Raw genomic sequence first — 13,117 nt, 5'->3', positions numbered from 1 at the left:
TGACAATAATATTTTTGTGATCTTTATATTAAGAAGATAAGTAATGGCAATAGGTTAGTACTCATTTCAAAAGAGAAAAATGGCTAAGAATTGTTGTCAAATTTAAGAATGAAACGAGCATGGCTATACACAAAAACAATTTTAAAAAGGTGGGACTTTATTGAAAAAAGAGTAGAAGGCATGGAAAAAGCTTAAAGGGAAAAATACTGGTTTAGGGTGAAATCCTATAAATGGAACGATTGATGCCTTAGAAGACTAGTTGGATAGTAAGCTAAAGGTACGTTACTTTTTTGTATAAATATTATTTCTCTTAATTACAAGGTCCTTAATTTGTAATAAACTATTTTTTTATATTTAAGTTGTCCCCGAAGTTGATAGATTTAGAGTTGCAAACATTGATCTTGAATTAGAAGGAAACTTGGACCAAATGTTCATGGGGATAGTTTCAACTGGTGACAAAGCATGGACACATTTTTTAGGTATACTCCCAAGCGATTTATTTGAGGATGAAGAAAATGAAGAAGGAAATTCAATTGATGATGTTCACATGCCAACTTAAGTAGGATATGACATAAATAAAGACAACCAAACTCTTGATAAGCCACTTGAGCCTAAACAACATGTTATAGGTCAACATCAAAAAAGAAAATCGATTGAGGTAAGATATTCTCATGTTAAAACTAGTAAAAAAAATCCTCGAAGGTAGGAGGGGTTGCACAGTTATCTAGCCAAACTGATAAACTATGCAATGCTACTGACAATATGAGTCAAGCTAAATCTAACCTGACTCCTATTAATGTTCCATATGGCATACCAAGCTATCAAAGTGCTTGATAGCTTGTCAGAGGAAGTTTCAGAAGCTAGTTCACTATACTTTTTCTCGCAAAGTTAATGGTCAATAAGCAAATTGTATTTTTATCCATATCTCCTAAGATTAGAGTTTGGTAGCTTAAGAGTGATAAGGAGGAGAGTTCTAAATTTGCTAACCTTTTTAAGCCATAAGGTATGCGTTATCAAATTTCTCTAGGTTTCTTTTATTTTTAATTGTTATGTTTGGATATTAGTTTGCATTGAACACTTTTAAGTGCCACAATGTTTGACGATGTTTGACAATTTATGTATGTTTGCTTACTTTGTTTTCGTTCATACAATGGTGAATGTTTATTATCTCTTTTCTACAAGTTGTGACAATGGTGAATGTACTTTCATAGGGAATGAATATGAATAGTAGTGACAGCAATTACAATGGTGATGGAAGTGATGGTGAAAAAGGAGCGAGATTGTCCAACGTGTGAAAAATTTTAATAGGTTGTTTAGTGTTGCAATGTCTGCTTTTTAGTCATACCATGAGAAATATTTATTTAAACAATCATGAAAGAATTCGAAACAATCAAGTGATGCATGGGTTCAAGAGGTTCTTAATGGTTATGAGTCTCACTGCATGATTAATTTTAAGATGTCTTCAACCATATTTAGAGGCTTGTTGAGAGTTTTGGAAACACGATACAATTTGCAAAGTTTAAGAAATATTTCTTCTCATGAAATGTTGGGTATCTCTTTGCATATGTTGGGTGTTGGTGCAAAAGTTTCTCAATATCGAGAGAAGTTTCAAAGGTCTGAATTGACAATAAGTCAAAACTTTACAATTGTGCTTGAGAAAGTTTCAAAGTTGGTTATGGATATAATTGCACCAGATGATCGCACTCTTAGTTCAATACCTGAACAAATACGTAATGGTTCTAGATACATGCCACATTTTAAGGTAACATTTTCGGTGTATGATATTTTAATATACTTGTTACATTAAATATGCATTTCTACTAAATATTATTATTTATTTAGAATTGCATTGGTGCAATTAATGGTAAGCATATTGCAACGATTCTTCCACCAAATGAACAAATTCCTTACACTAGAAAAAAAAGATGTCCCAAGTCAAAATATTATGGTTGTATATGATTTCAATATGCGCTTCACATTTGTAGAGGCTGGATGGAAAGGATTAGTGTATGACACTAGAATGTTCCTTGATGCAATTCAAGATTCAAGACTAAAATTTCTACACTCATTGAATGGTAATTTATTTATTTGTTTCATATATTTATTAATATAAAATATAAGTTCTTTAATTAATTGGTTATTATCTTATGACATAGGAAAATATTATTTTGTTGATTTTGAATATCCCCAATTTAAAGGTTTCACCGGACCATATAAAGGAGAACAATATCATTTACCTAATTTTCATAGAGGTAAATCCATATTTGGTAAAGAAGAAATATTCAATCATACGCATTTATTATTACGTAGTGTGATTAAGTGAACCTTTGGTGTACTTAAAAAAATGAGCCATTTGGAGGGATATGCCAAAGTTTATAGTTTAGAAAATCAAAGGTCGATTGTTGTTGCTATAATAATAGTACACAATTTCATACGGAAAAATAGAGATCTACATGATGTGGATTTTATGGAATGTGAAACTAATGAGAGGGCATATGAGGATATTACATAACCAAAAGATATGGGTGATGAAAAAAGTGATAATGACAGTTAATTCAACAAATCATATGGTTGTGAAATGGAAGCTACAAGAGAAGTCAATGATTGTAATTTAATGAGTCCACTTTAACTTAGATGTATTATGATGTATTATTTTGTTAATATTTAAATTGAATAAACGCATGGATTTAATAGTAATTTGTAATTATCAAGTAATAATAATTGTTATATTGCTAATAACTAATATATTATTTATATTCTTAAATAAAATTACTTAAATATCAATTAAATTATCCAATTTAATAGTAATTGTATTGTTGTGAACTTTTAAATTGTATTCATGGATGGAATTAATATTTATTGTTATTATATGGATTTTTACTTTCTAGTATCATGATTATAATGAATATTTAATTTTCAATCACAATTATTAACAATAATGCCAAATACTTGAAATTAACAAATTATGTTTTTTCACAACACATTTACTGAACACTTTTCAAAAACATTTTTCTCAACCACAACTTTTTTAAAGCACTTTTAAACCATAACAGTAATGTCAAACTAACCCTTAGGCCTTGTTTTTTTATTGTATTTTAAATTACCTTTTGAAGTCAAAAATACTTTTGATTTCATAAGAAATGAAGATTTAGGTGAGTTTGAAATCAAAAGTGCTCTTTTTTTTATGAATAAAATCTTAAAAATATATATATAACATTAATTTAGTAACATAATGCATAAACTTGCTATCAAGCCGTAACCGATCAACAATCACTTCTGAAGATTCTTGAAAAACTATTAGAGCATAAGGGAACGCTTTCATCTTCCCAACTAACGAATGTGCAGTTGCATTGACTTCTCTTGAAATCTTCTTAATGATCACCCTCCACTGTCTTCTACAAAGCTCTTGAATTTTCGAGATTATGTCTATGTACAATTGCCCACAAGACCTGTCTAAGATGACTTCCACAGCTTATGCACTATCTATTTCAACCATAATATTAACCCAACTATTATCCCACACCAAATGAACTCCATCATAAATAGCCTAAAGTTCAGCTTGCACAACATTGCATTTGCTAATGTTTCTCCCAACTCCTCTACGCTATGAACCAAAAGTGCTTTTTAAAATGCTTTTAGACCCAACCTCAAAAACTAAAGAAAAAAAAATAGCTTTTAGCTTTTGACCTTTAGATATAAGATTGCCAAAACACCCTCATTTATTTCTTCCCAACCAATTAAAGTTTAATTGATTGTCTAATATTTATTTTACAATCCATACCAACCGTCTTCTTTTAAGTTTTACCTTAACATTTAGCAATAAGCATGTAAATTAATAAGGAAATATTAATTTTCTCTAATATGGTTTATATGTTTAAATTAAACTTTACAAATAATTTATATTAATTGCTTAAAAAGTATTTAAATTTTATATTTCATGTATTAGTATATTAAATTATTTAAATATCATTTAACTTATTTTTTTACTTCTCAACATCATGTCTAAAATAGATATTTTAACTTCCCACAACACTTCTTGATAGTTATGAGGAACACTTTAAATTAACAAATCACATTTTTTTCAAAGCACTTTTCTACTACAACAATAGTGGAGAACTAGCCCTAAAATTGGATGACTAAATGAGTATATAATAACTTTGAATTAACGAAAAGTGACACTAAAATAAAAACCTATTTAAGTTGAGTGACTAAAATAAAAACGATTTTTAATGACGATGCCTAATTTGAATATATATTTTTTAATTTTTGGTGCTTAAAATTAAACATTTTGTAGTATACCCTTTTCATTTAAATGAACGATAATGTTAAATCTTGAATCCAAAATTTTGGAATTAGTAAACATCCCGACCGTGTGTTCGGTCTTGACTATCTCCTGGGATTACAGACAACCACCATTCAGGATCTAAATGCTTTTGCCTCCTCCCATCTATCAAGCTCCACTGCAGCTGGTTTTTTTTCACTCTTCCTCCACATTGTTGTCATTAACTCCCCTAAGTTTTGGGGCAAACTTTTTTCATATGACCATATAATCTACACTCAGAGAAAACATTTGGCAAACCCTCAATTCTTTAAATTTTAGAAATTTGAGGGCCTCCAAAATCGATACTAATTATCGACCCCTAGACCCATCCTTTGTGTTATCATCTACTATGATAACCTAACCAATGATACCTCTCACTGATGTAGCAAACTCTTTTCATGCATCACCCCCGAAAAAGCCCAGAAGACGTATCCATACAACCACTTTATACGGTTAATCTTGTGAAGTTGAAAAGGTGACCAAGTTTAAACTATTAAGTATTGACCATAGATATCGAGGTCCCTCTAATAGCCTGGCACTTGAACTTGACCAAATAATAATCATTCTCCGAGTCCTTGAACCTGTTTCCATATATCATAAAGTTTACTGCACAACGCACTAAAACCAATCTTACGGATAAGAAACCTAATAATGATCGCTTTCGACATACTCTAATAAATCATAGCATGAATCTTTTTAGAAAATCTTATGCCTAGTATTCCATCAACTACCCTAATGATAACATCTCTATCTAGTACCTCAAAATCGTTGTCATTCTCCTCCTCGTCGTCGTCGTCATCACCATCACACTCTTCCTTTTCCCTCTCATTTGATATCCAACTAAGGAGTTTATCCTTTAAAGATATAAGCTCCTCCATTAATCCGTTAACAACCATATCTCCGACATCTGTAGGATCACCTTCCCGTCATATCACCTTCTTCATAGCCCTATCGACTCCCTTATCATTGATCCCCTCTTGCTAACTTGTTAATGTACTCAAAGGAGACTCTATTCTTTAAAATTATTATATTTATATTTACTAAGTTATTCTTACTAAGCCTTACAACGACTAGCTTACTAAGTCAGTCTTACGAGTGAATTAGGACTAAGTTATCAGGTTCAGGCACTCCTAATTTTGTAAGATGAGGACTCAGGCTAGTAAATGAATCTTTCCAATCACATCTTTAAGCTTGTATCAACTTTTCCAATTTGAAGTCACACACAAGCGTAGGGCTTCACGTATAACAACAACTTGCGCAAGTAAATCCTATGGGGCTCAGAAAAGTTGACATTGCCTTACTAGTCTCATCACGCAAAATACCTCCGACTCCTGTAGGTCTTGGCTAACTTATAGCGGAGCCATTTACATTAAGGTACTAGAGGCACAACCCACTTTCCAACATCCTTACATGCACTCTTGATGCACGACAACACAAAAGTGTTCATAAATTAAGAGATATCTTCAATGGGTATCCCATCCTTATGCCACTTCGCATATGCTTGCCAAGTCTAAATTTGAAGTTCTCACAAAGTTGGTTTTCAACCAAAACTTTATGATTAAAAATCACAATTAAATTTATTTAATCATATATTCCAATATCATGACTTTAACGAAATTAAAATTTAGTTAAAAAATGAATTAATTGATGTACTAAATTTGGTAAATTTTATAACCATAAATAATACAACAAAGGTTTGATTTTATGAAAATTTTTAAACTACCGCTATCCATAATAAAATTTCTAACAAAATCAATACAATTACCTTTCCTATACCACAAGCATAAACTCATTTTTAAGAATATCATGATATGATCCCTCTAGTGATATCTTTCCACACAAAGGACACTCCAATAGGACAATTAGGTTGTGGAAGCAAATTCATCAACCCATGGCCGTATTTTGTGGCAATAATGTCTCTCTCCAAAAACAAAGTCTCTCATCTCCAAACCTCCGAATCCATTTATTGAGAAGAGCATGATTTTTGAGATAATTACTAGTGATGCCAACAACTCCCATCTCTTCTGAAGCACGAAAATGAGTGACAATGAAAATTTTCTTAATCAAATGAATAAGCTATAAAGTAACATGAATTTTAATCATTTGATTAATTTTTTTCATATCAAGCAAAGGCACCCATTTGTGTTACGTTAGATCTACAAATTAGAAACGAAATGATAGCCCAATTATCAACACAATCGGCATCAAGGTTAGCCTACGACAAATCTAGAGATGAATGTTATAGTGTCATTTTACAAAATAACAATTTTAAACCACAAAAGTTCAGGGTTTTTTCCCCACCCAATTAGCGATGAGGTTGCGGTGATAAGTGCCTTTTGACCTTAAATGGTGTACATTGCGTTTATATCAAACTACCAAAAAAATACCAATTCACATATGGTAAAAATACCACGGAGGACCTTGTATTAGGGATAAGATTGCAATTTACCTCTACTCAAATGGGCAAATTAGTCCCTGGTCAGATAGTAAATTAATCATTCTATTAAAAATTTCATCTATTTCTATTGTTAAAAATTAGTCCCCATAGGTCAGGATGAGGTACTGTAGCATGCCACGTGTCTCTGTTTACTTATTCTGTCAACCATATTGAGTTTAAATAGTAAAAATGGATGGAATTTTTAACAAAAAAACAAGTTTGCTCTTTAATCTAATGTACAAAGACAAGTTTGCCCATTTTTTAAATAGAAAGGACAAAATATAATTCCGCACCTAGTACAGGAGCCTCTATGACACTTTCATCTACGCATTCACAAGTCGCCAGATCTAACTGAACTCATGATACTAGACTAACACCAAACACTCTTAAGGACTTCGGTAAGATGTTTGTCTTTAAAATTGGCACCTTTCATCTTTCTTTAATACCAAACGAAATGAATCATTCTCTAAAAACACAGTACCAAGATTTAACGACTTGACAACTGATAAAAAAACAGCCATTGGCATTTTCACCATTTCTATCCAGATTTCTAATCCAATCATTAAGTCAACCATGCTTCAGCGTTACAAGGTGATTTCTCACATTGAATCAGAAATCATGACAGCTCTACAGTCCTATACCCTTTACTACCATTTACAGAGGAACAAAGAAGGTGAAAGAGAATACCTAGCACCGGGCATTGAGCTTAATGGCAAGGAGTGTTTTTGTTTGTCAATGTAACTTCATGTGTCAGTCACCGTGAAGTTCCATTCATTGCCTCTTTGCTAATGTTTTCCTTAATCCCTTGATAATCTTTCCAAACCACATTAAGTTCATAACTGATAGGATAAAAGGCACGACAAATATTAACAGTAGCCCATAGCTGTGCACCAGCTTAACCTGTTTTGTGGAGAAAGTAACGATGAAACAATTGTAGGATAATAAATTGACATTTAAATGACAATCCAGGAACACTTTTACCTGATCAAAGTGCAAGTAAACGTGATAAAATAGGTACATAAACAGGAGTATTCTAGCAACCTGCCAAAAACAGCAAAAGGTAGTGCATTAAATGTAAAAAACTTTCTATTGACCAAGAAAATGTAAAAAGCTTTCTAAAAATGATTATTACATCCATGCAAACATTAACAGTATGGGAATAAGTCTAGAAGCAATAAATTGATTTCACTTACCAGCCATGTTACAAATATTACAACTCCATTAATTAAGTAAGCTCTTGATCTCTTCATTCCAGCCGTATCAAGATACCTATATTAGCCAGGAAGTATACTTAATGTAGAGCAAAAGTTATATGCATTTTACAACCAACAGATAAGATACTTATATTACCATCTCAAATTGATCCCAGGCGTGGTAGTCTCAGAGATGAGTACCATGAAGGTGTATAGCTGACCTTCCCCAGTCATCATAGAATATGCTACAGCAGTTAAGGAGAGAAAATGATGAATGACCTGAAATAACAATATATTAGGTTGATTCATATCAGATACAACACCACTTGTAATCATCTAGGAAGGAAGAAAACATGGGGAAAGATTATAATAAATTAAAAAAATTAAACACTTACATACTCTATTCCACCTAGAGAAGGGTAAAACCAAATGATCATCCCAATGTCAGCAAGAAAGTAACCAACAGATACCTGTTAAAAGGTGGTATCTAAGATTAATGTAGTTAGAAGCCAGCTACAGCTGATGAAACATTAAATCTAAACCTAAACAAATGTCAACACAAATTGAAAAGTTTCAGCAAGATGAATTAATTACTACAAGACTACTCCCTTTTGTACATATAACAGTTCTAGAATTAGTTTCCATCTGTTTTAAAATCTGTCTTGATGGACAAATTGCATACATTCATATGTGGTAGGAATACTTTCATGACATATTGCAATGTAAGCCCCTATCCTAATATCAATTTCTCATATAAGGGCTCAGTTGAATACAATACCCAGTAACGGCTTATTTTAGAAAGTACATGAGCTAATTCAGTATTTTATTGCTTACTCCAACCAAATCCTAAAACAAACTCATTAAATACTGCATCCCATTAAAGAAAAATGGACGGCACTACCTAGAAAATGTCAATAGACTAAGAGCTATAGCTAAGTTAACTAGGAGTTAGTATAGTCAAGAGAATCAAGATACTAGGCCAAAAGGCTTAATGTGGTTGATATGCTCCCTAGTTCTGGCTGTTCCAAGCAGAATGACTTGGACTACCTTGCTCCTTAACAGTAATTGCAAGGGGAGGTTCAAGAAACATCAGACTGATCAGCTTCAAGTGAAAGGTCCGCACTGACATATCCCAGTACCAGATGCCCATTGTTGATGAAGTAATGGAAATAGTGTTACAACAATGTGATTTACTTATTCAGTGAGCAGATCATGCCTCATGACCATGACAGATAAGAGACAGAAACATGCTAAAATTGGGGAGGAGTTTCGAGTTGCAAATTTAACTGATAGTGAAATAAACTGTGATGACCATGTTTCGGATTGATAGTTCAGCTTGTTGAAAGGAAATTCAAACAGCTCCTCAAAAGGAAATTGAAACCTTAGGATTTATTAGAGAGAGACAGTTCTCTTTAGGGTTTTCTTGATAAAATTCTGCTTTGGATTTTATTATTTCACACGTCCCTTTAAATGAAGATCAATCTTATTACATAAAAGAGGAAACATAATCAATAAAAAAAAAAACCTATTCTTAAAAAAAAAAAAATCAACTGAAATAAAAACATAATTAATAAATCTAGGGAAAGAAATAAATGCATAATCTAAGACAAAATTGAAGAACCCATATTAAAGGCCATTCCTAGCATAGATGTTGGCCTCTAAAATTACTCCCCCAGAAAAAGAGCTTGCCCTCAACTCAAAGTCAGGATAAACTTGGTGAAAAGTATCTTCCATTACTAATAATTGAAACCGATAAGGGATGTAGATTTCTACAAACTTATTCTCATTTATTAGCACCATTGAATAGATCTCTTCAAATTATATAAAATTTCGAGGCCAAAGTTTGACCTTGATATTGAGAAGCACGTATCAATTTAATGTCAATTTTGTTAAAATTTTTGCTAAATGGCATTAACATTAATGCATATTTTTGCACCATGATTATGCTACTTATTTCACAAAAACAAGAATTTTGGGAAAGGAGATCTTTTATATTATGTGGGAGCTAGGAAACCAAATGGTTAAGAGCCCTTAACCACGTTAAAACAAAAAAATTGTACTTATGCACACAATCAAGAATGACATATTAAATATATGAACATATAAGCCTTTCATCATTGTCCCAGGTAAATGGGAGGCCTATTTCACCAGAAGAATTCAACAACAATTAACAATTAAGTGTCCTATCAATGGCAGTGCCACCCAAATTATTTGTATTTATGAAATAAAATTATATTAAAAGTATTTTATTCAATGAAGAAAACCTGGTGCATAAATGGTCCTTCTAAATGATGCACTTTTCACAAGTAGAAAATAAACCTTTCTGAAGGTATTTATGTACCAAAGTGCATGATTGAAAAAATTAGCTCGAAGTTGTTACAAACAGCAAGGCAGATTAGCTTCTTAGTAGCACCCAATATTTTATATTGAGCATAAAAGACTAGATATCAATTATTAAATATCTCAATTCCTAAAAGTTTTCATTGACGATACAAGAAAATGGTACCCTCACCCCCAATGTGAATGTAGACAATGCAGAACTACGAAACATAATCATGCCAGCATATCGGTTATCAGAATAGAGATTTGACCAAAACACGAAGTATAAGGACATGACTGTTATGAAAATGGCATGTACGGTTGATATGGATCTGCATAAACCATCCAGACATTAAATTTGTATTGATAAAAAAAATAAAAAAACCATATTCAAGCTAAGAAGAAATATCAGTCACCGGTTGTTCCACTCATTCCGTTGGACTTTTGATAGGATGAGATAGCTCTTAAAGTAAACACTGCTAAACAACTGTGTAAGATCATAGACCTGGAAAAGAGTAGTAATTGTAAAAAATTGCGAGGAAAAAAGAAGAAAAGAAGGGAAAGATAGTAGAAGAGATACTAAAAAATAATAAAAAAAGGCTTGAACAGAGAGAGAAATAATAGTGAAAACTGAAAAGAAACAAAATATCAATGTAAAAGCATGATCACTAAGAAAAAGACAAAACAAAACATTATCTTCATGTAGCTGCAAATTGTCATTCTAGATTAATTGACTTGTTTTAACTGAACAATAAATCATAAAATTGAGCAAGAAATATACCATCTTGCAAGCAAAAATGCCACAAATAACTGATGTGTATGGGATGGAGGAATCTGCCAATAAATATTCCTTTAACAACAGCTCTGCCTGATTCTGGTAAGATTGTATCTCCATAGTTGTTTCTTTAGAAAGCAGTATCATAACACATTCTTCAACCAATCAACCTAAAAAGATGAATTTTCCATTGCCTCTTCTATTTTGTATTCTTCTCGTTCTTCATGATGAATAAGATGCAAAACAATTTTAAGGAAAGAACTAACATGAGAAAAAGAATTAAAAAACGAAAAATTCTATGCTCTGATTATTGTAGCTACAATTTTGAAATATAATGCATCACTTTGGATTCTCGTATAAGCAAGGAAAAGAGTATGAATTACTTTGTTCATTAAACACGAGAAACAATAAGAAAATGATATTACTAAGGCTTCTTTTTCGTACCAGTCATCTAAAAGGAAGAAAGATAGGGGCGAGTGTACAATTGCTGTGTCACGAAAATGTATTAAAACAAGAATTAGTTTAGCATATCCACAAACTTCTTATATTCTGAAAATCAAATTAGCATGTAACTTTAGGGTTGCATGGCAGTAATGCATTTCAATCATGAACTCATGCAGCAAACTTAGCAACAATTAAGTCCTTCAAAATTAAGGGAATATTAGCTCAGTTGGTTCATAAAGATACGCAAAAGACGTGGTATCCAACATATTTGGGGGTCAAAACCTAGCTCTGCAATTTCTTTCCTTATACCTAGGTTGCCATTTCCTTTGTACCCCAAAAACTGCCAAGTTGCCAACATATCAAATTCAAATAACACCATTCAATTAATTGATTACAATAGAGAATGGTTAATCCACATCAAAGATAATTTGGTTTGATATTAACCTGATAAATGAATCGCCAATAAACAGCATACTTAAGGCAAAAAAGTCTAATAATATACAAGACAACATAAAAATTCAGGATTTCTTTCCCCTTTGTTAAGAATAAATAAATAAAACCCACCCATTTTATCATGTTTCTGGGAAAAATGTTAACAACAACAACAACAACAACAGCAACAAGAACATGAACAATAATCATTCGATGCCGATGACCAAGAAAATGTTAATTACTCCACTAGGCACTTTTAAACTAATCACCCTTTTTAATTTATTCTCCTTAACCTAATACATCTTGTTAAGTTATTAAAAGGAACAATGAAATTAAAAATAAAAATACCCACTGATTTTATTTGCAAAAGAAAAGAAAATGTAGTCAATAGAAACATCAATTCAAAAAAATCAAGAACAAAATACCACATCAAATTAACCACTATAGACAATATGGAGAGAAAAAAGAAAATCAATATTATAACTAACAATCCCAAAATGATTAGACGATAAAACAAAAACAGTATAAAAATTATCAAAAATGGAAAAATGGAAATGGAAGGGGTTACCGGAATAGGAGAAAATAAATTATAGGAAGAAAATGTGGAAGAAATCAGGGGTTTCGTTTTGGGCAAATAGAAGCAGCTGGATTCCTGCTTCATTTTTGTTTTATTTTTCCTCTTTTCACATTTAAAAAGGAGATCGCATTCTAATATTTACAATTAACTGTTTTTTTTTTTTTTTTAGTTTCGTGAGGAGCGAGATAACAAGGAACCAAAACTCAGAAAGGAATATTTTAATAAGGAAATAATAAACTGTTTTTTGTTGCAAAGTTCTTGGTGGGTCACTCGGGTCAAAGCTCGAAAAGTGGGACAGTTTAAGTAAAAATATAAGTCAGAAAGATAGGTTTAAGCAAAAAGAATAAGGCTTGTTTTAAAAAAGAATCAATCCTCAAATGAAATTATTATTCTAGATCAAGTATGGGTTGAAAATCAAGGCATAAAGAAGTTACAGAATAGTCCTTGTACCTTATGGTGCTGCAGTTTAGTCAGGTAAGTTGATAATATTTCTTTTATGTTACAATGATTCCATATATATTACATGTTTATTATAATTAGATCCAATGCCAAACTTAACTATTGAATGATTTGAGAATAAATAATAAATGCATATGGTGAACACGTGATGTTTTCAAAT

At 31.8% G+C, this 13,117-nt stretch overlaps 1 protein-coding gene across 4 annotated transcripts; it reads right to left on the bottom strand.

The window, feature by feature from the left end:
• Positions 1–5,944: 5,944 nt before the first annotated feature.
• LOC108457434 (uncharacterized) lies at positions 5,945–12,795 on the bottom strand. 4 transcript variants are annotated; one of them, XR_008271014.1, is made up of 11 exons: positions 12,490–12,793; positions 11,490–11,532; positions 11,052–11,265; positions 10,687–10,775; positions 10,464–10,602; positions 8,347–8,421; positions 8,109–8,230; positions 7,952–8,027; positions 7,740–7,799; positions 7,446–7,658; positions 5,945–6,342 (listed from the first exon to the last, which is right to left on the bottom strand). XR_008271014.1 is itself a non-coding variant. In XM_053019387.1 (10 exons), exons 3-10 carry the CDS (start codon positions 11,190–11,192, stop codon positions 7,530–7,532), a joined length of 831 nt encoding a protein of 276 aa, XP_052875347.1. In that variant the 5' UTR covers positions 11,193–11,265; positions 11,490–11,532; positions 12,490–12,795; the 3' UTR covers positions 6,958–7,529. The 4 variants fall into 4 exon arrangements, 1 of the variants encoding a protein (XP_052875347.1); XR_001867098.2 differs by having other exon boundaries at positions 5,945–6,345; positions 12,490–12,790; XR_001867096.2 differs by lacking the exon at positions 11,490–11,532 and having other exon boundaries at positions 5,945–6,345; positions 12,490–12,791.
• Between the last annotated feature and the right edge of the window lie 322 nt (positions 12,796–13,117).

This window comes from Gossypium arboreum, chromosome 9 (genome assembly GCF_025698485.1).
Source record: "Gossypium arboreum isolate Shixiya-1 chromosome 9, ASM2569848v2, whole genome shotgun sequence".
In the NCBI taxonomy this organism is placed as follows: Eukaryota; Viridiplantae; Streptophyta; class Magnoliopsida; order Malvales; family Malvaceae; genus Gossypium; species Gossypium arboreum.
Note: the sequence above shows the minus strand (reverse complement) of the source record. Positions and strands in the feature narration are given on the sequence as shown.

Coding starts and splice junctions, on each gene's coding strand:
- LOC108457434 (XM_053019387.1), bottom strand. CDS start 11,192: ATGATACTGCTTTCTAAAGAAACAACTATGGAGATACAATCTTACCAG. Junction 10,603..10,686: donor CGGAATGAGTGGAACAACCG/GTGACTGATATT, acceptor TGGTTTATGCAG/ATCCATATCAACCGTACATG. Junction 8,422..10,463: donor TGTCTACATTCACATTGGGG/GTGAGGGTACCA, acceptor ACCTTTTAACAG/GTATCTGTTGGTTACTTTCT.